Source organism: Caenorhabditis elegans, chromosome I (assembly GCF_000002985.6).
Source record: "Caenorhabditis elegans chromosome I".
In the NCBI taxonomy this organism is placed as follows: domain Eukaryota; kingdom Metazoa; phylum Nematoda; class Chromadorea; order Rhabditida; family Rhabditidae; genus Caenorhabditis; species Caenorhabditis elegans.
The window spans coordinates 14,008,705-14,027,606 of record NC_003279.8 but is presented as its reverse complement, the minus strand read 5'-3'; the positions used below and the strand labels follow the sequence as shown (position 1 = coordinate 14,027,606).

Here is an 18,902-nt window from a genome sequence, read left to right as displayed (position 1 = left end):
GCAAGAAAACATAATTTTGCTTAACAATTGTTTTATTCTCATCAGTTGAAAATGAATTTAAGATGAGAAAGTTGGGTCTTCAGATAGTTCAGGACAGCAAGCCTTTTGGACTTCGGCAATGGTGGGAGTTGTTCCGGAGAAGCAGTGCTCGATGATAATATCTTAAAAATAACATTTTGATTTTAAATTCACAGTAAAAACTACCTCCATTCTCGCACGGGCCGCCGCATATTGAATAGACATAGGGAATTAAGCGGCGGCCACAACGCCTCTTGGCTGCCGTACTTGGAGCCAAAAAAGCCATGGTGGTCAGGACAAGGGCGCAGAGCAAGATTAAGCGGAAGAATTTCATGGTAGAGAAGTCGAGAGAACTGAAATAAAGAAAAATTGATTGTATCTCAAAAAACTGAATGGGTTATCAAAAAGTTGTTAACTAGGAATATGTAGAAAATTTTGTGCAAACAGTTTTCTTAGTTGACGTATTTTTGATCTCTCACCATGGTTTCAAGCTGTCCCATGTCGGTTTGATCTACGTAGATCTACAAGAATCGCGGGAATTTAAACGCAGACTTTTCAATTGATTTTGCATGGTTAAGAACGAGCTGACGTCACGTTTTTTTGCGCGAAAAATTCCCGCATTTTTGATAGATCAAACCGTGATGGGATAGCCTAACACGACGAGATATCTGTATTTTTTTGCAAAGTTCCAAGAAACATATGGCAATAAGAAATTATAGAAAATCCTACGAAAAATTTTATTTCTCAAAAACTAGCAGAGTTAAAAAGAACTTGCCGAAAAGCGATTATTAGCAAAACTTAGGGAAAATACAGTGTACGTCAATGCTATAGGACCGATGATATGACATTTTTCTAGTAGACAACTTTTCGATAACTTTATCAAAAATTGAGATATTTCAATTTCAAGTCCAAAACAGACACCAAGAAAAAAAAAGAAAGTAAAAAGGAGTTTCCTTAGATTCAGAGATTGCTACTTTTCTTCTTTTTTTTATTGCTTCTCTCATCCTGGTGCCAGATACCGCCTGGCACCAGGTTTAGTGTAAAACTCACATATTAGCTCCGCCCTTTTTTTGCACAGCAGTTACACCTTTTCTAGAAAGTTCCGATTTTTTTTTCGATCTTTTTTAAATTGAAAAAATTATTCAAATTTTTAGCAAAATTTTTATTGTTGAAGCCAGTTTTTTCACCTAAAAAATATTGGAAAAACAAATTTTTAGGCGTTTTTGAGATTTTTAACTTTTTCGAAAAATCTCGAATTTTTTGGAGCAACCAGCGGTAATATACTTTTTATCAAGTTTCAGTTCAAAATTTGAATAACTTTCAGGAAAAATTGTCTCCAAGTGCGTTTTGAACACCACGATCGCCACCAGCTTTGTTCAAGAAGTTTGCTGTCCCGATCTATAAAGCTCTGATATAGAGCTTTTTCTGATATCCGTCCTGAAAAGTTGAGAAAAATAATATTGATTTTTTTGATTAAATATTTTTGTTTTTTATTGAATATGTAGATGCCGGTAATACTCCAAAAATTTCAGACAATTCCGACAACTGCGCACCAAGTTACAAAGCTGTGAAGTTAGCGAGCCGACCGCGACGCACACGCAACGCACGGGGAAAACTTTGAAGTGGCTTAACTTGGCTTAAAATGAACGTACAGTTTTGAAACTTTTCGTAACAGAATTGAATTTTGAAGGACAAGCTGGAAAACAAGATAAAGTAGTTTAAAAATTAAAAATCAAATTCTTTGAAAAATTCCTTTTTATTCCCTTATTAAGACGAACCAGGCAAGAAACTCCCCCATCTCAAATTTCTCAGGCACACACGCAGAGTTCGGAAAAGAGTCTGGTGGTCCGGCTCAGCTGGGTGGGGCTCAGTGAGCCCAGCCAGAACACGCACACTTTTCTTACACTATTAGACGTGTCTGCGTCTTTTGTATAGTTTCCACATAAAAATGAAAACAAAAAAATAAACTTTAGCTTTTTTGCCGGGTTCCAAGAGCTCCGAGAGCTCCGAAAGAATGCATAAGCCTAATCTAATTTTCAACACGAACATTTTTTTTTGGGATTCGGAGAAAATTAAATTTTTTTCGAGCGATTCATTGATGTTCTACAGACAAATTGACATGTTTCTGGTAGCTCCGCCAATTTTAAGGTTTTTGAATTTGTGATGTCATTTGTAGACTTGCTGAAAAGGTCATGAGCTTTCGTGGAAAATGTGCACATTGCAAAATAATTTTAAGAGCAGATTAATCAAGAGTTAATGTAAATTGTGAGGCAAACAAAATCAGAAAATGTTAAAAATTGACAGAGTTATGGGGTTTTGAAATTTTGAAAAATTTCAAAATATCAAAAATTTGGGTAGCATTGCGAAAAGTTCTGGGGTAGTGTGGAAAATGTAGATGCGGCAATATATTTTTTTAGTAAAAAAAAAATTAAGAATTCATGTGTAATTTGAAGTAAAAAGTATTGGAAAATCTCAAAAATTGGCTGAATTATGGGATTTTAAAATTTTGGAATTTTTGAAAAATCTCCAAGTTTCAAAAATTTGGGTAGCTATTTATGCGAAAAGTCATGGGGTACTGTGGAAGATGTAGATGCGGCAATTTTTTTTTGGAAAAAAACTGAGAATTCATGTGTAAATTGAATTAGAAAATATCTGAAAATCTTCAAATTTGGCAGAGTTATGGGGTTTTGCAGTTTTGAATTTTTGAAAAAATTTCAAAATTTCAAAAATTTGGGTAGAATCGGGAAAAGTCATGGGGTACTGTGAAAAATGTAGATGCAGCGATATAGTTTAATGGATAAGACAAACAGAATTTTCAATTAAAAAATATCTGAAAATCTCAAAAATTGGCTGAATTATGGGATTTTGAAAATTTGAGAATTTTTGAAAAATTTCCAAATTTCAAAAATTTGGGTAGAATCGGGAAAAGTCATGGGGTACTGTGAAAAATGTAGATGCAGCGATATAGTTTAATGGATAAGACAAACAGAATTTTCAATTAAAAAATATCTGAAAATCTCAAAAATTGGCTGAATTATGGGATTTTGAAAATTTGAGAATTTTTGAAAAATTTCCAAATTTCAAAAATTTGGGTAGAATCGGGAAAAGTCATGGGGTACTGTGAAAAATGTAGATGCAGCGATATAGTTTAATGGATAAGACAAACAGAATTTTCAATTAAAAAATATCTGAAAATCTCAAAAATTGGCTGAATTATGGGATTTTTAAAATTTGAGAATTTTTGAAAAATTTCCAAATTTCAAAAATTTGGGTAGCATCGCGAAAAGTCATGTAGTACTGTGGAAAATGTAGATGTATTATATTATTTTTATGAATATGAAAATCTAGAAATTCATGTGTATCTTGAAATAAGAAATGTCTGAAAATCTTTAAAGTTGGCAGAGTTATGAGCTTTTGAAGTTTTGGAAAATTTTAAAATTTCAGAATTTTAGAATTTTGGGTCATACAACGAAGAGTTAAACGGGGATATTGAAATGATATTTTAAGCAAAAAAAGTAAAATGGTTCTTAGGTATATTTTGTTATGATTTTTTTCAGAAATCTTGAAAATTGACGGAGATATGAAATTTTAAACTTTTAATAATTTCTGGATTTTTTTCCATGAGTAATTCACCCAATTTAAAATGATTCAAAGATTATTATACATTTTTATGCATATTATACATTCAAAACTTACGAAAATCTGAAAAAATTCAAGTTTGGAAAAAATTTATCACATTTTTTTTCAAATCTCAAAATACCTTCGCTAAATAAATTCCTTATTTTTATTTTTACCAAATTTTGTATCCCACGATACAAAAAAATGTGTGATGAGAAGACCACAGATTATATGCGTCAAGCCGAGGAATTTTTTATCAGGCGGAGCAATTAGAAATTCCAGAGCCACGTAATTTTTTCGGGAATAAGTCACGTGGGGAAAATATGTTATACATTTAAATTGTGCAATTTTGAATGAACTATTTGTTACGTGACAAATTTTTAGATAGCTTTGCTAGTTTTGGAGATATTACTGAAATTGTCTGAAATTTTGTACTATTTTGCAAATGTTTAAATTTTGAGATTTTTGGATATATATATATATACAGTGCTGTCCAAAAAGATATCCACTTTTGGTTTTTTGTGTGTAACTTTTTTCTAAGTGGTTATTTTGTTTTGAAACTTCACCACAGTGTTCACAAAATCTAAAAACACAATATTCATCAAAAATGTTCAACAGATTTTGAAAAAACTTCAGAAAAATTCAAAAAAATCGAAAAACTAGAAATATTGAAAAAACCGAGGTTGCAAGGAAATGACAATTAAAGTACCGGAATATGAGCAATTGGATTTAAAAACAACATAATTATGCTTAATACTTTGTCGCGTATCCGTTTGCATCAATAACAGCTTGACAACGACGTGGCATCGAGTCGATCAGCTTGTGAATAACTGACATGGGGATAGCTTTCCAAGCGTTTTCCAACTGGTTAAATTTGGCATCTGCATTTGAAGCCCGAATACCTCCAAGACGTCTTTCCAACTCTTCCCACAAATGCTCTATTGGATTCAAGTCCGGAGACTGACTTGGCCAATCGAGCAAATGCACACGACGACGTTGAAACCAGGAACGCACATGAAGAGAAGTATGCTTAGGATCGTTATCCTGCTGAAACACGAAGCCACGGCCCACATTTTGAAGTGCCCAGGGTCGCATTGTAGTTTCCAAGATGTTTTCGTATTGAAAACGATCCATAATGCTTTGGATTCTCCTTAGTGGGCCCATGGAAGTGCTGGTGAAGCACCCCCACACCATGACGCTCCCACCTCCATGCTTAACGGTTGGGCATTGATACTTTGGAGAGTACCTAGAGCCAACAGGACGACGTACCCAGGAATTTCCATCACTCCCGAACAAATTGAACTTGCTTTCGTCAGACCAGATGTGTTTAGCCCATTCCTGACGTCCCCAACGAAGATGCGCTTTTGCCCACGCAACTCGAGCCATGCGATTTTTCTTACTGATGAACGGTTTCTTGACTGGCTTTCGTCCGTGTAGTCCTGCTTGCTGTAAACGTCGACGAACAGTTCGTTTACTTGGTACAGGTTCATTTGGAGAACTTATAATCATTTGAATATCCGTGGCGGTCCTATGCGGATCTTCTCTTGCTGATCGGAGGATGTTGCGATCCATCCTATGGGTTGTCACTCGAGGCCTGCCGGGCGAGATTCTCAAAGCGACGGATTTCTAAACATTTATTATTAAAAAATAATATTTTTCGAACTCACCTCAGTTTGGTACTTCTTGATTACTTTCCAAATAGTCGACGGAGAACGTTGAATTTGCAGCGCGAGCATTTTCGTGGGTATTCCTTGTTCGAAGCCAGCTACAATGGCTTTCTTGACGTCCAAGGAAAGATTTTTACACCCAACAGATTTTACCATACCTTAAAAATAATTTATCAACCAAACAAATCCAGTGCAACAAACAGAGTGCGTTTTATTGATAATTCAAAAAAAATAATGAAAATTGGAAAAACGAAAAAATCAAAAAATTGAAATAAAATTCAGAAAAAATCGATAATCATGTAATGTTTGGTCCGCAAATTTGCGTAACATTTCGCTTTATGCACACGGAAAAATTCAAGTCAAATGGATGCTTGAGAAAAAAGTTACACACAAAAAACCAAAAGTGGATATCTTTTTGGCCAGCACTGTATATACCAGACGCTGACCGCGCCTCCGGCGCATCCAACTGGTTGGAATAAATTTCAAATACCCCTTGAAAATAACATTGAAATTTTGAAATTAATTTGATTTTTTTGAAAATGAACTTTCAAAGTAATAGCCTACATTGGACGGAAGGAAACTCTACTTTATATATAGTAAATTATATATATATATATATATATATATATATATATATATATATATATATATATACAAATGTACCTTATGAACTTTGACATCCAAAAATTTCAAAATCTAAAAATTTTCAAAAAGCTCAGTACCGTTAACTTGGTCAAATTTCAAAAATTGCAGCTTATATTTTTGTGCCGTTGCTTTGAAGTTCGCCCACAGTGAGCTAAAACTTGAAAAATTTGAAAAATTAGTGTAAATTTTCAATATTTTAAGACCCTTCGATTTTGCCCATTTTCAAGGTTTTTGAACGATATTTGTTTTCAATTGTGCTTTGTAATTCCAAATTTTGTAAACCAAAACCTGAAATGGCACAATAATTTGGTAAAAGTTTCAAAATATTGTATATGTAGTTCAGACGTTGGTAACACAATAATTTATTTTTTCAATAATTTTTTTCAACAAACTGTGGGGTTAGAAAAAACGGGATTAAAATCACTCTGTGATTAAGTAGAAAAATTAAATAAAAAATACAATTAAAATAAATACAAAAAATTGCAAATTGGAAAGTATTGGATTCACAAATTTGGGCAACACATATTCTTCAGATCTTCGATTGGGACGGCGGTTGCACAGGCAATTGTGGCAATGTCTGAAAAATTGTCATGAAGTTACTTTTTTTCAAAATTTCAAAAATGTGTTACTTATTCAATTTCACATACTGCGAACATGCCAAAATACCCATTACTTTTCCTAGTGGGACTCAAAATTAAAACAAAAAATCAAAATCTCATAACTTAGCTCAATTTGAAGAATATCAGATAATTTTTAGCCGAACGCGTAGACCATAAATCTACAGTAATCCTACGGTATTCCTACAGTACCACTACAGTACCTTGACTTTATCCCCCACCAACTCCCATTCCAATACCTCTTCAAAAGCTAAAAATTCAAAATTTCTAAAACTACAGTACCCCTACAGTACCTTGACATAACCACTACCAACTCCCAGCCTCTACAAAAGCTAACAATTCAAATTTTCCCAAACTACAGTATCCCTACAGTAGTCCTACAGTACCCCTACAGTACCACTACAGTACCTTGACATAACCCCCCCCCCCCACCATCTCCCAGTCCAATACCTCTTCAAAAGCTGAAGATTTAAATTTTCTCAAACTACAGTAACCCTACAGTACTCAATTTAAACAAAACAATTATGACTAACCAACGCTTGAAACTCCTGAGCAGGGACCATTACACAGTTCCCCCAAAAAACGAATTAAATACCGGCCGCAGCGCCTCTGGGCTTCCGGTTTGGCTTCAGAAAGCTGGAGGAGCAGGAAAAATAAAATGATGATTTTGAACAACATATTTCAAATTTTTACAACCTTCTACAATGTCCACCTTTTATAGAATTTAGCATTAGGCCACGCCCCTTTGCTCCAGGGTCCGAGGGGGCGGAGCTAGAGCCGGGGAGCTGGGTCTTTCTGCATCTAAGCCTTTTTGTTTTTTTTTAGTGATCTAAAACATTTGAAGCTTCCGGAAAATAGCAAAGTTTTTTGTGCCGGCAGCCAAAATTCAAATTTTTGGATTTTTTTGAATTTCCAAAACTTCAAAATTTTCTAGCTTAGTCAATTTTCGTGATTTTCGTCCAAATTTTATTTTAGAACATGAGTTATATCTTTGACTTTTACACGAAAAAATTTCAAATTGATACCTATAGTATCCATAGTACCTCAAGACTTTTCCCAACGGGACCCAAAATTTCAGAAATGTGAAATTTTTGGATTTTTTCCAAAAGTTCAAAATTTTCTAGCTTAGTCAATTTTTGTGGCTTTTGGCCAATTTTTGTTTTAAAATATGCGCTATAAATTTGACTACTTAATTATAAAATTTTAATTTGGTACCTATAGTATTCACAAAACGCCAAGACTTTTCCCAGTGGGACCCAAAACTCAAAATTTTCAAAATTTTCCTCCAAAAATTATTTATTGCAGGAAAATTAGCTAAAACATAATGGAAAGAATAAAAAAAAGGAATGTAAAAAGTTATAGAAAGAGATCGTTTTCAAGCAAGATTTGAAGGACAGCACAATTTTTCGAGATCCTGAATTGAGACTGCTGATGAACATGCCCACGAAGCTAGTTCTGGAAAAACGGGTTTTAAAAAAATTCGAATATCGAAACCTTATAACTCCGCTAGTTTTTGAAAAGTTCAGATATTTAACTACAATTGTTTTTTATTTTGAAGTCATTAGCCTAAATACCCATATAATCCTATAAGTTTTCCTAGCTGTGCTCAAAAAAAATTTCAAAAAATAGTTGTTCTTATGTTAATTTCAAATCCTCATAACTAGGCTCATTTTTAGAGTTTTTTACTCAAACTTTGTGTAAAATTAGTATAGACTGTTTTTTCATAATTATCTTAAATTTTAACCTAAAAACACATGTAATCATATGACCCAAAACTTTTCCTAGAAGGACTCAAAACTTTTTCTAAAATTGGTTCTTTTTTTCAAAATTTCAAATGCTCATAACTTGGCTCATTTTTAGGATTTTGGGCTCAAATGTAACATAAAACAAGGGTAAAATATTAGTATTAAATTAAAATTTTAAATAAAAACGTTTTTGCACCAATACTACTCCATAACTTTTCCTAGAAGGACTCAAAATTTTTCAAAAAAAAAAAAAAAAAAAAAATTTTTTTCTTGATTTTTTTGAGTTTCTTCCCGAATTTTAAAATTGTTTCAAATTGAAATTAAGCTGAAAAACTAACCAACAGTCGGAGCTTCAGAGCACGGGCCACCGCAGAGTCCCTCGAGGAAGTTCACCAAGTGGCGCCCACAACGGCGCTGGGCGCCAAAGTCAGCGGTGGCCACTGACAGAGAGATGAGTAGAAAGATCAGGAATACAAATTTACAGAACATTTTTTTATTTCACAATATAATATACTTTATACAGAACCCCCTCTTTTTATATCATATTTCTATTTATGCCACGCCCCACTGTGGCTCCGAGGAGGCGGAGTTAGAGCCGGGGGAGCTGGGCGCCGGTCCTCTTTGCGTCTAAGTCTCTTTCTCGGCAATCTGAAACATTTATGGCGTGATCCAGAGGGACCGAAAAACAACACATTGCTGAAATTTGAGCTGAATGTTGTAAATATTATGCTCTCCAATGATGATGATGACTAAGCTCACACATTAATCGAGTTATCGTGTTAGTGGTGGTAGGGAACAAAGATCCGCTGGAATCTTCTAGAGAACAATATTTTTTTGAAATTTCCTAACTGACATCATATTCTACAAAAAATTTGCTACATTTTGTTAGTGAACTAAATGTTTGTAGCTCCGCTTTCAAAGGCTCATTTTAGCTTACAACTAGAATAGGTCAAAAGTGGGCGGAGCTAGACAAAAATTGCCAACTAACAAAATGTGCCCAGTTACGTGCTTAACAATTTCTTAGTTGTCAAAATGTTTGTAGATCTGCCCACATTTCAGTTATACTAGTTTTAACTGAAAACAATTACATTTTCCTTGCACTTTTAAGCTTAAAACTGAAATAGGTCAGAAGTGGGCAGAGCTTAGAAAAACTCGTCAACTAACAAAATATGCAAAATTGTGTGGTTGACAATCTCGTAGTAAACAACGTTTCTGTAGCTCTGCCGAGATTTCAGTTATACTAGTTTTAACTGAAAACAGTCACGTTTTCTTGGCGGCTTTTAGCTTAAAACTGAAATAGGTCAGAAGTGGGCGGAGTTAGTCAAAAATTGTCAACTAACAAATTGTGCTAAATTGTGTGGTTAACAATTTTGTAGTTGACAATTTTTTGATTCCAACATTCCCCAGCAAGTTGACAGTCTTAGGGAGTTAGGTGTACAGGTGCGCAAAATTTTGATTTTCCAATTGGGACCAAAAATTTTCTAAGCTAGCCTAATGATTTTTCCCGGCAACTAGACCCTCCAAAAAACAAAATAAACAAGAAGATAGACCCTTTGGTCCCACTCTGTGCACTAAAAAAGAACAGCCGTCCCGAGCTACTCCATTTTTTTTTAAATTTCTCATATTTTTGTGCGGGGTACCGTGGTGCCAGAACGTGCCAAGAGATAATGTTTTAGTACACTGCAATGCACAAAGAGCTCACGTACTTTTTTTTAATAAACATTTGACACATTTTGAGCAAAGATTGCAAGAAAAAGAGCTGGAGAAATAAAAAAAGAGTTGAAGGAGGAAGTTTTGATGCTCGGAAAAATTTTTGGGCAGAGCTAGAACAGAACTGCCACCTAACAAAATAATTGTCACATATGTTTGCACATTTTGTTAGTTGACAATTTTTTTTACCGCCACCCATTTTTTGGCTACAGTAGTTTAAACATTAGGTTTGTACAACAAAAAAATTTTTTTTTTCCAATTTTCGATTTTATTTCCAAATATCTCACAATCTAGGTATTAACGTATTTTAAATTATGGATGAAAATAAAACTAAAATAAAGCACATTTCAAACAAAAAAAATTAAAAAAATGCATAGTTAGAGTAGATTCGGAAGAAGCTCAAATCCGATGTGGTGGGACGTATGGAACATTTCTTGGAGCACAACAATTCGGGTATTTGAAGTTGTATCTTTTTTGTTTTGTGATTATTAAATTGCACTTCTTTTGGCGAATTTCTGAAAAAATAAATTAGGTACTTAAATTAAAAATTCCAAATTAAAATTGAAAAAAAACACACAAAATTTCAATTTTGCCAGTCAAATTTGTGAATTGAGCGTTTAATTTACTCCTGGGGGAGGGGGTTCGAAATTAAAAAATTAAAAAAAAAAAAAAAATTTTTCTGAAAATAATCAAAACCTATATATTTTGAAAAAAAAATTTTTTTCAGTGTTTGGAGATCTATTTCGAGTCCTCTAACTACAAAATTAACCATTTTAAAGGAGTTTCAAAATTGTGATTTCAGAATTTTTCAGAATTTTTCTTGGTCTAAATTTTGTGTAAAAACACTTCAAAATTAAAAAAAAAGTCCTACAGCTTGATCTGTTTTTTTTTAAGATTTTAAAGAAACTTTGGTTTAAAAAAAACGATGTAATTTTCTTTGACGAGTAGTATTTTTAGTAGCTGACGTAAATCTGTATTTAGTTTTTTCTCTCAACTTTCTGACTTTTTGATTTCAATAATCCCTCCATTTCTATTCATTTTTTAAATTAATTTTGTTTCATATTTTATTTTCAACCAAAATCCCCCGCTTATAGCCCCTAATCTGTCAGAAAACTGGGCGTGACTCTCTAAAATCCCATATAAATTTGATATTTTTTTACTCTAGCTCACTTTCTGAGTTAAAAATGCAGAAATTTTTGATTTTCCTCTTTGTCATTTTTTTTGGGGTCGCCGCAAACGTCGAACCAACTGTGCAGGAGTGTAATGCTTTTTTCACCAATCGCATCGTTCAAGCGTGCCCGGAAGGCGGCTGTCGTGTTAGGGATGGTTAGTTTGGACTAGCAGAAAACTAGCAGAGATATGGAAAAGTTGTCAACTGACAAATTAATCTACAAAAAATTTGCTACATTTTGTTAGTTGACAACTTTTTGATAGCTGTCCTACCCGAGGAGTTATAGGGGTTTAAAATTTGGTGCCGCAAACTTGCCTGCACGGAGGCGATCAAACTTTTGACCCCCACAACTCCTTCCGCAAAAAAGCTACTAAATTTTTGTCAACTAACAAAATGTAGCAAATTTCCTGTAGATTATTTTGTCAGTTAACAACTTTTCAAAATTGTAGATCTCCCCAAACTTACAGACCTTTTTATCTAAAAGTGAACTTCCAGATTTCGTGCGAAACCAGTGCAACATGATGAAGAAGGAGGATTGGTACTCAAAATGCTGTGATGCTTATGGAGTTGCTCTTTGAGCAATATTTATATGTTGTATTTTGTTGTATTTTAATCAATTGTATTTTAATCAATTTAAAACAAAATAAAGTGAAAATCTTGTTTGAACTGGTTGAACTTCCAAAATTGTTGTTTTCCACTTTTCAGAAAACTAGAAAAAATTGGAGTTACAAAAATTAATTCAAATAGTCAGAAGCTACCTAGAGAAGGTATCAAAATAAAATAAAAACAATTATATATGTCTCCACTAGAAAATGTGCTCATTAAAATTGTTCACAACAAAAACCCACACAGTTCCGGTCGTTAATTGGATTTCGTTCTGAAAAATCTGAAACTGAAACTACCTAGCTGAAAATGATTAATAATTGCACGAAGACCTTTTCAAGAGCCTAGACGTTTGATTTTCAGCTTCATTTAAGGTCGAAAATGAACAATTTGTTAATTGACAACTTTATCACCTGTACATTTTTTTAAAAACAAATGGCGCTAGTTTTGGGGAGCAAGGTGTATAAATTTTATCATTCAATTTCAATTTTTTGAAGCTTGATACAAACAGTTTCCAATCTTCTTTAGTCATTTTCCTTTGAAAACTAAGTCTCCAATATTGTATCAGACTTTCAAAAATTCTACAAACTTTGAAATTTCTTCAAAATTTCAATAAGTTCCTGATGATTTTTGGAAAGTTCAAACATTCAATGTGTAAATTTTTGAAAGTAAAAGATCTCTAACTCTCAACCAAATACCTTATTCAAAACATAAAATTCAAAATTTCCCAAACTACAGTAGCCCTACAGTAATCTTACAGTACCCCTAAAGTACCACCGCATTACCTCGATTTATCCCTTTTTTTTTGAAATTTTTTTTTTTGTGCTACAACTGAATATTTTCTGAAAAAAAAATTTGAAAAATAGTTTTAAATAGGTTTAAGAAAGTTTTCTCTCTATTTTTAAATGCAATTAATTGCCGAGAACAACCCACGTATTCGAACTCTAGGATCCGTACTAATTTTCAGCCGGAACTTCTTCTTTGAAATGTTTTAGAATTTGTTTAATTTAAACTTATCAGAAAAATAGCTCATTAAAAATTTTTTGTTTTAGAAAATCTTATTAAATGTTATATTATGAATTTAAAAATACACTTTTAAGTGGTTTTCCGGTATATGAGCAATATTTTGTTAGTTTATAACTTTTCTGCATCTCTGGCAGTTTTCGATAAAATACCTTCTAAAATCTGAAGTAAATTTTTTTTTCAAATTTTTCAAAATTTTTTTTTTCAAATTTATGATCTCCTAAAAACCCGCTGACTTACAGAAATTTTCCTTATTCTATTTTAAACTTTTATGGGGTTATTCAAGTAATGTAGCAAAATGTATTAAAATACATTTGTGACGTCACAAATGTATTTAAATACATGTTTTTATATACTTGAATAAGGTTGTGACGTAATTTTTCTACACTTTTTAATTTTCCGACACTACTTGAATAACCCCATTAGTGTTTTTTTTCTCACATATTTTTAATTGGAAATCAGATATTTTCGCGGAATTTGACCTCTCTTTTGGTGTCAGATTACACCTTGGAATTTTTGTTCAGTTTTTGGCAAATTTTTTAATTAAAAATATAATCTGTTAAAATATCAGAGCAATAATAGAAAAACTTATAATTAAAAGTAGAAAAAAAATTAGGAAAAAAACAATTTTTCAGAAAAGTTTTGTCCCAAAACGTCCGAAAAAAAGTGGAGCGACAAAAAATGTTTTTTTTTTCTAATTTCAAATTAATTAATTTTGTGATATTAAGCCGATGACGTCACAAATTTCAGTTTTTTTTTAATTTTTGAAAAAAATTTCGACAAAAAAAACTTTTTATTTTTATTTTTTTAAAATCAAAACTAACCAAAATAAAAACGTTTTTTAGATTTCTCAAATTTTCCAGTACGTATTGTTATATTTACGTAATGGTAATAACTTCAAATAATTGTACTTTTCCCAAAACTAAAAATGTGCTGAAAATCTTAAAATTCCAAAAATTTTCCTGTAAACAAGTGACGACAGGGAGAGGGTAAAATTATATCTGAAAATTCAATTTTCGGACAGAAAACCCATTACGTAATAATCTGAAATTTTCCAGAAGCGTTCAGAAATCTAATAATATTCTGTCACAGGGCGGAGCTTAAATTTAGAGAAAAAGGGGGCGGAGTCTGAGCCCGTGGCACTTTTGCCCACATTTCCCTCATTCACTCATTTGTTCTTCAATTTTTCGGTAAGTTTTTTTTGAAACCATGTATATATATTTCAAAAGCGCCAGATAAAAGGTGCCAATTAAAAAAAAAATGCTCCAATTTTTCAGAGCATCATTTGATAGCTCTGCTAGTGTTTGAAATATTTTTTTTTGCTTTTTTCATAGCTTTGCTAGTTTCTGAGATGTTCAATAAAAGTCTCAATATTAAAGATTTACAAAATTTATATATCCAATGCTTTCTGTTTCAAGATCTATTTCAGTACTTCAATTTTCAAATTTTCTAGAATTTTCACCCCAAATGTTCAGATTTTCGACTAAACTCTCCAATATGATGCGCTCATTCTTTGTGCTCTTGGCTCTGCTCGCAATAGTCACCAGCACCGCTAGTCCCACTTGTGGCAGGGCTCTTCTACACCGGATCCAGTCGGTTTGCGGTCTCTGTACCATCGACGCTCACCACGGTGAGTTTGAAAATTGTAAAGCTTAAAAAGCCTAGGCACGTGCGTAGGCAGGCATAAGATTAGGCAGACTTCTAGGCCTACTGCAAATATTGGAAAAAGAAAATCAGCTAAAAATTTTCCAGAACTTGACACAATCGCTTGCAGCACTTTTTATTCCCCGTCCACCTTTAACAATTATTAATCTCCTTCTACAAAAATAGGCTGTAGGTAGGTAGACATAAAATAGGTAGTTAGGCAGCGACTCATAGATACAGTCAACTTAGGTTTGAAGGCAGGACGGAATAAGGTAAAAAGATATATTATAAGAAGGTAGGCAGTCAGGCTTGAAGTAGGCATCAAGGCAGAGGGTAGGTGCAAAGGTAAGACGGTATATAATAGGCACGTAGGCACGTAGGCAGACAGGCATGAAGTAGGCGCCTTGGCGGACGATAGCTACAAAGGCATATAATAAGCACGTAGGCAGACAAGCATGAAGTAGGCACCTAGGCGGACGGTAGGTACAAAGGTAGGACGGTATATAATAGGCACGTAGGCAGACATGCAGGTAGGCAGAGGCTTGCAGATTGATGCAAAATTTGTTTTTAAAAATAACAAAATTGGTTTAATTTTTTTTAAAAATATTACAGAACTGATTGCCATTGCCTGCTCAAGGGGACTGGGCGATAAGGAAATCATTGAAATGTGCTGTCCAATCTAAATGTCTGATTATTTTTTACCAACTTGCCAATCACTTACATTTTTTCCAAACCTTCAGAAATGTATAAACCGTGTTAATAAAAAAAAACTCGTTGAGCTGATATTGAAGCCATCAATGCACCATAAGCTTTTTTGAGGAGATTCATGGAATGAAGAAGCCATACCAAATAAGGAAAAATAGTTCCAACAAGTTGTGGCAATTATGGGGAGCTAGTTGTAATATTTTCAAAACTCTCAGTTTTTTCCAGGGAATGAACCCCCCTGCCAAGTTTCTCCAATTATTTTCATTTTTTATATTTTTTTGCGGGATTCCAATGTGCCAGAACGTGCCAGTCTACTACGATGCACAAAGAGCTCACCTTCTTTATTATAAACATTCGGCACATTTTCAGCAAAAGGGGGTTTTAAGGAGGAAGTTTTAGTGCTCAAAAAGTTTAAATTAATGGAGCAAAATTGTTAACTGACAAAATGTTTCACAATAGTTGATAGTTGATAATCATTTTGTTAGTTGACAAATTTTCTGTACCTCTTCCAGTTTTTGAGAAACCCTCTCACTTTTCAGCCAAAAAATTGAATGCCCATTTGGAAAAGCCTATTTTTAAATGCAATTTCTGATAGGAACTTCACTTGTTCAACTGGCGTTTGCCGATTTTCAATTTCGGCAATTCGCCGGTTTGCCGGTTTGCCGATTTGCCGTTTTCCGGATGCCAGATTTGCCGGAAATGTGTAGAGAGTTTTTTTATAAGACGGAAACACAGAAAACTGTGCCTTTTTGAAATTTTTTTTCCCGTTTTTTTTAGATATTTTCATAGAATTTGCCTAATTTTCAAAATGGGCAATTACCGTTTTTTTCGGCAATTTCGGCAAATTGGCAACTTGCCGGTTTGAGCTTTGCCTAACTCAGCATACCAAAACACAAACACAAACTTCAAATAGCAAGAAAATAATTTATAAAATACATAAAGTTCTATGCCTTTCCCCGCTCCGGCTCCAAATCTCATCCATTCCTAGACATGCAATTGTTCAGCGCCTGCCGTAGTTGTCCCGAGTGATGCATGTTGAAGAGGTCCGACGATCCACCGATAAAGTTCCCGCAGACGAAGACGTAGGGGAAGGTGGCTTGGCGGGTGACTTTGAGTAGATCCACTTGAAGCTGACGCTGCCAGTCCTCGTCTCCGACCAGTTCTGGAAGTTTTTGGGGTATTTCCGGGAGTTAAGAAAGTCTAGGGAGTCTTAGACACCCTTTAAAAGTTTGAAATTTTCCAAAAAGGCGCCTAAGCCAACTCCAAAGCAGGCCACAACCCTACTGAACTACGTGGTGTCAGAGTGTTTCATTTTGGTTTGATCTACGAGAATTGCGGGAATTTAGGGTGCTGACGTCACATTTTTTTGGGCGAAAAAATCCGCCATTTTTTGTAGATCAAACCGTAATGTGACAGCCTGACACCGAGGTCAAAAAAGCCCGGACTTACCCAAAAAGTGCGATGGAATATCTCCATAGGTGGTAGCCAAAAGATGCTTGGCTCTCTGGCACGGCACACATTGAATCAGGGTGTACATCATTACCGGGTAGCGTCGGGCCTGAAAATTTGTACATTTGATCTCAGGAAATTGCGGGAGCTTAAACACTAACAAGCCCACTTACCTGTCGATTAATATATCCCACATAAGAATAACCGAATGGCTGAGGGGGATTCGGACGATAGCCACCGTAACCTCCGTAGTTGTTCTGCGGTCGGGGGTAAAACTGGGGCTTGGCGGCTTTTTGTAGGGCGTAGAGCTCCTCGTCGGCTTCATCGGTGGGATATTGTCGGGGGGATGTGGTGGAGAAGTCGGAGGTGGAGAAGTAGTCGGAGGATGGTTCGGATTGGAAGACGGCCGCTGAAAATGAGGGCATACAAGCTGTGGGTACAAATGAGTGGAGTTTTTGGCCTTTTATCTTAAATTAAGCTTCCTTTTGGGCTCTCAGCTGAGCGAGCGGGCCTCACGCCGCGCGCCGCTTAGAGTGTGCAATAAAGTGCGAAAGGTAGATATTGGAAAGCAGCCGACACGTTGGGGGTTCCTCAGCTTGGCGTGAAATCAGTAACTTGGTGTGTGCGCAACGTAGTTTTTGGAAGCGGCCGACACGTTCGGGGTTCCGCGCCAAACTGTACATTTGGATACTTGCGGCGACATTATGGAAGCCCTAGGTTCCTCATACCTCTGAAATCGCTCAATTTTTACAAACTTTTTGAAAAATCTGAGGCTTTATTGAAGCTATTTTCCAAATATTTTCAAAATTCAGATGTATGCAATTCCTCAAAATTGACATCAAAATTCGTAAAACCGAACTCTCATAGGCCAAAATCTGTTCGTCGTGACCTGTGTAACCTGACACCTTCGCGAGTACATAATAAAAGTGTTACGTTATACACTTCGAGTACCCCCCCCCCCCCCCCCCCCTACACTGTACACAGTAGCCCCTTACCTGCTGAAGCCTGATGACCGGTGGTAAGATCAGCGGTGAGTAGAGTGTCGGCTAGGATTGGTAACAGAAAGGTTGCTAGAAACGTGTGTATGTAGTGCATAACTTGTGTGGGGGAAACGTCGATCTGAAAGTTTTTAGGGTTTTAAGGCTACAGGGTTTCAAAATTTTTGGGCTTCAGGCCTAGAAGGGACTACGGCCTACGGAAGAAAAATTCGGAAAGATTAGGGGATAAAATGGCTCCAAGCCTTGCGGCGCGGCGCGCGGCCGGGTAGATCGGAAACGGATATGTCAAACGAAGGAATAAACACGAGAATTATTGACACACATAAAACACTCTCCCCGCCCCAATTAATTTGAACTCTTTCTCTTTTTCTCTCTTTCTCTCTCCGTATTGTTTGCATTTTGGAAACTTGTCTAGAGTAGCCCACCAGCCTAAAAAACAAGGGGAAAATCTCCAAAATTGGGGGGAGAAAGGCAGGAAGTACCCCCCCCCCCCCCCATTTGAACAGAAGCTTTTCAAGTGATCAAGTTGATCTTTTATATGATTTTTTGTGTACGTGAACATGAGTGTGCACAAACAAGACATTTTGAGACTGGTTAGTGAATCACAGAAAGAGCACAAAGAGCGGTGACTGGGTGGCAACAGGTCATGGAGGAGAAAGTTACAGTTACATGTTTGGTATCACAACTTAGCTATTTTTTAAATAGGAGGTGACGTACGGGTGGGCGGCAAACAATTTTTTCCGGCAAATCGGCAAATCGGAAATTTGCCGGAATTGAAAATTTCCGGCAAATCGGCACTGTGCCGAATTTGCCGGAAATTTCAGAATTTCAATTTCAATAGGCAAAATTGTAGGCATCCTATATATGTTCCTACATCTAAGTAAGCAAATTCTATGAAAATATCTAAAGAAAACGGGAGCAAAATTTCAAAAAGGCGCAGTTTTAAGTGTTTTCATCTTATAAAAAATCCCCCTAAATATGTATTATATTACCGGCAAATCTGATATCCGTAAAATGGCAAAAATTACAATTTCCGGCAAAATTTGGGGATTCGCCGAAAAAGCTGACCGGCAGTTGCCGCCAACCCCCTGAGGTGAACAAAAACCTGTATTGAAGATGTAATGGAACCAACCATTTATATGCAAAATTACTAGAATTTCAAAACATTAAAAATTAGTAGCTTATTTAAATTAACTTTTTTCAAAACATTTTTTTCGGTGATTTGTTGTAAATTTTTCGCTCTTTTCAATACATGAACAAAATTCCAGTAGGTGCCAAAAGTTTCAAGT

General features: G+C 35.1%; 6 protein-coding genes across 6 annotated transcripts; 2 read left to right on the top strand and 4 right to left on the bottom strand.

Annotated features, from left to right (window-relative positions):
* Window positions 1-18: 18 nt before the first annotated feature.
* On the bottom strand, window positions 19-371 carry ins-27 (INSulin related). The gene is made up of 2 exons (NM_001026676.2): window positions 205-371; window positions 19-161 (listed from the first exon to the last, which is right to left on the bottom strand). Exons 1-2 carry the CDS (start codon window positions 350-352, stop codon window positions 58-60), a joined length of 252 nt encoding a protein of 83 aa, NP_001021847.1. The 5' UTR covers window positions 353-371; the 3' UTR covers window positions 19-57.
* A 5,923-nt stretch (window positions 372-6,294) lies between these two features.
* Window positions 6,295-7,246, bottom strand: ins-25 (INSulin related). The gene is made up of 2 exons (NM_001026678.2): window positions 7,099-7,246; window positions 6,295-6,525 (listed from the first exon to the last, which is right to left on the bottom strand). The coding sequence occupies exons 1-2, from the start codon at window positions 7,241-7,243 to the stop codon at window positions 6,452-6,454; spliced, it is 219 nt and encodes a 72-aa protein (NP_001021849.1). The 5' UTR covers window positions 7,244-7,246; the 3' UTR covers window positions 6,295-6,451.
* A 601-nt stretch (window positions 7,247-7,847) lies between these two features.
* On the bottom strand, window positions 7,848-8,822 carry ins-29 (INSulin related). Its single transcript, NM_001026675.4, has 2 exons — window positions 8,649-8,822; window positions 7,848-8,020 (listed from the first exon to the last, which is right to left on the bottom strand). The coding sequence occupies exons 1-2, from the start codon at window positions 8,797-8,799 to the stop codon at window positions 7,941-7,943; spliced, it is 231 nt and encodes a 76-aa protein (NP_001021846.1). The 5' UTR covers window positions 8,800-8,822; the 3' UTR covers window positions 7,848-7,940.
* A 517-nt stretch (window positions 8,823-9,339) lies between these two features.
* ZC334.13 (uncharacterized protein) lies at window positions 9,340-11,853 on the top strand. Its single transcript, NM_001136330.3, has 2 exons — window positions 9,340-11,346; window positions 11,687-11,853. Exons 1-2 carry the CDS (start codon window positions 11,205-11,207, stop codon window positions 11,767-11,769), a joined length of 225 nt encoding a protein of 74 aa, NP_001129802.1. The 5' UTR covers window positions 9,340-11,204; the 3' UTR covers window positions 11,770-11,853.
* A 2,124-nt stretch (window positions 11,854-13,977) lies between these two features.
* On the top strand, window positions 13,978-15,238 carry ins-28 (INSulin related). The gene is made up of 3 exons (NM_001026679.2): window positions 13,978-14,007; window positions 14,293-14,447; window positions 15,074-15,238. Exons 2-3 carry the CDS (start codon window positions 14,315-14,317, stop codon window positions 15,142-15,144), a joined length of 204 nt encoding a protein of 67 aa, NP_001021850.1. The 5' UTR covers window positions 13,978-14,007; window positions 14,293-14,314; the 3' UTR covers window positions 15,145-15,238.
* Window positions 15,239-16,075: 837 nt separating this feature from the next.
* ZC334.7 (Glutaredoxin domain-containing protein) lies at window positions 16,076-17,736 on the bottom strand. The gene is made up of 4 exons (NM_001026677.3): window positions 17,611-17,736; window positions 16,789-17,024; window positions 16,616-16,724; window positions 16,076-16,328 (listed from the first exon to the last, which is right to left on the bottom strand). The coding sequence occupies exons 1-4, from the start codon at window positions 17,708-17,710 to the stop codon at window positions 16,141-16,143; spliced, it is 633 nt and encodes a 210-aa protein (NP_001021848.1). The 5' UTR covers window positions 17,711-17,736; the 3' UTR covers window positions 16,076-16,140.
* Window positions 17,737-18,902: the final 1,166 nt, after the last annotated feature.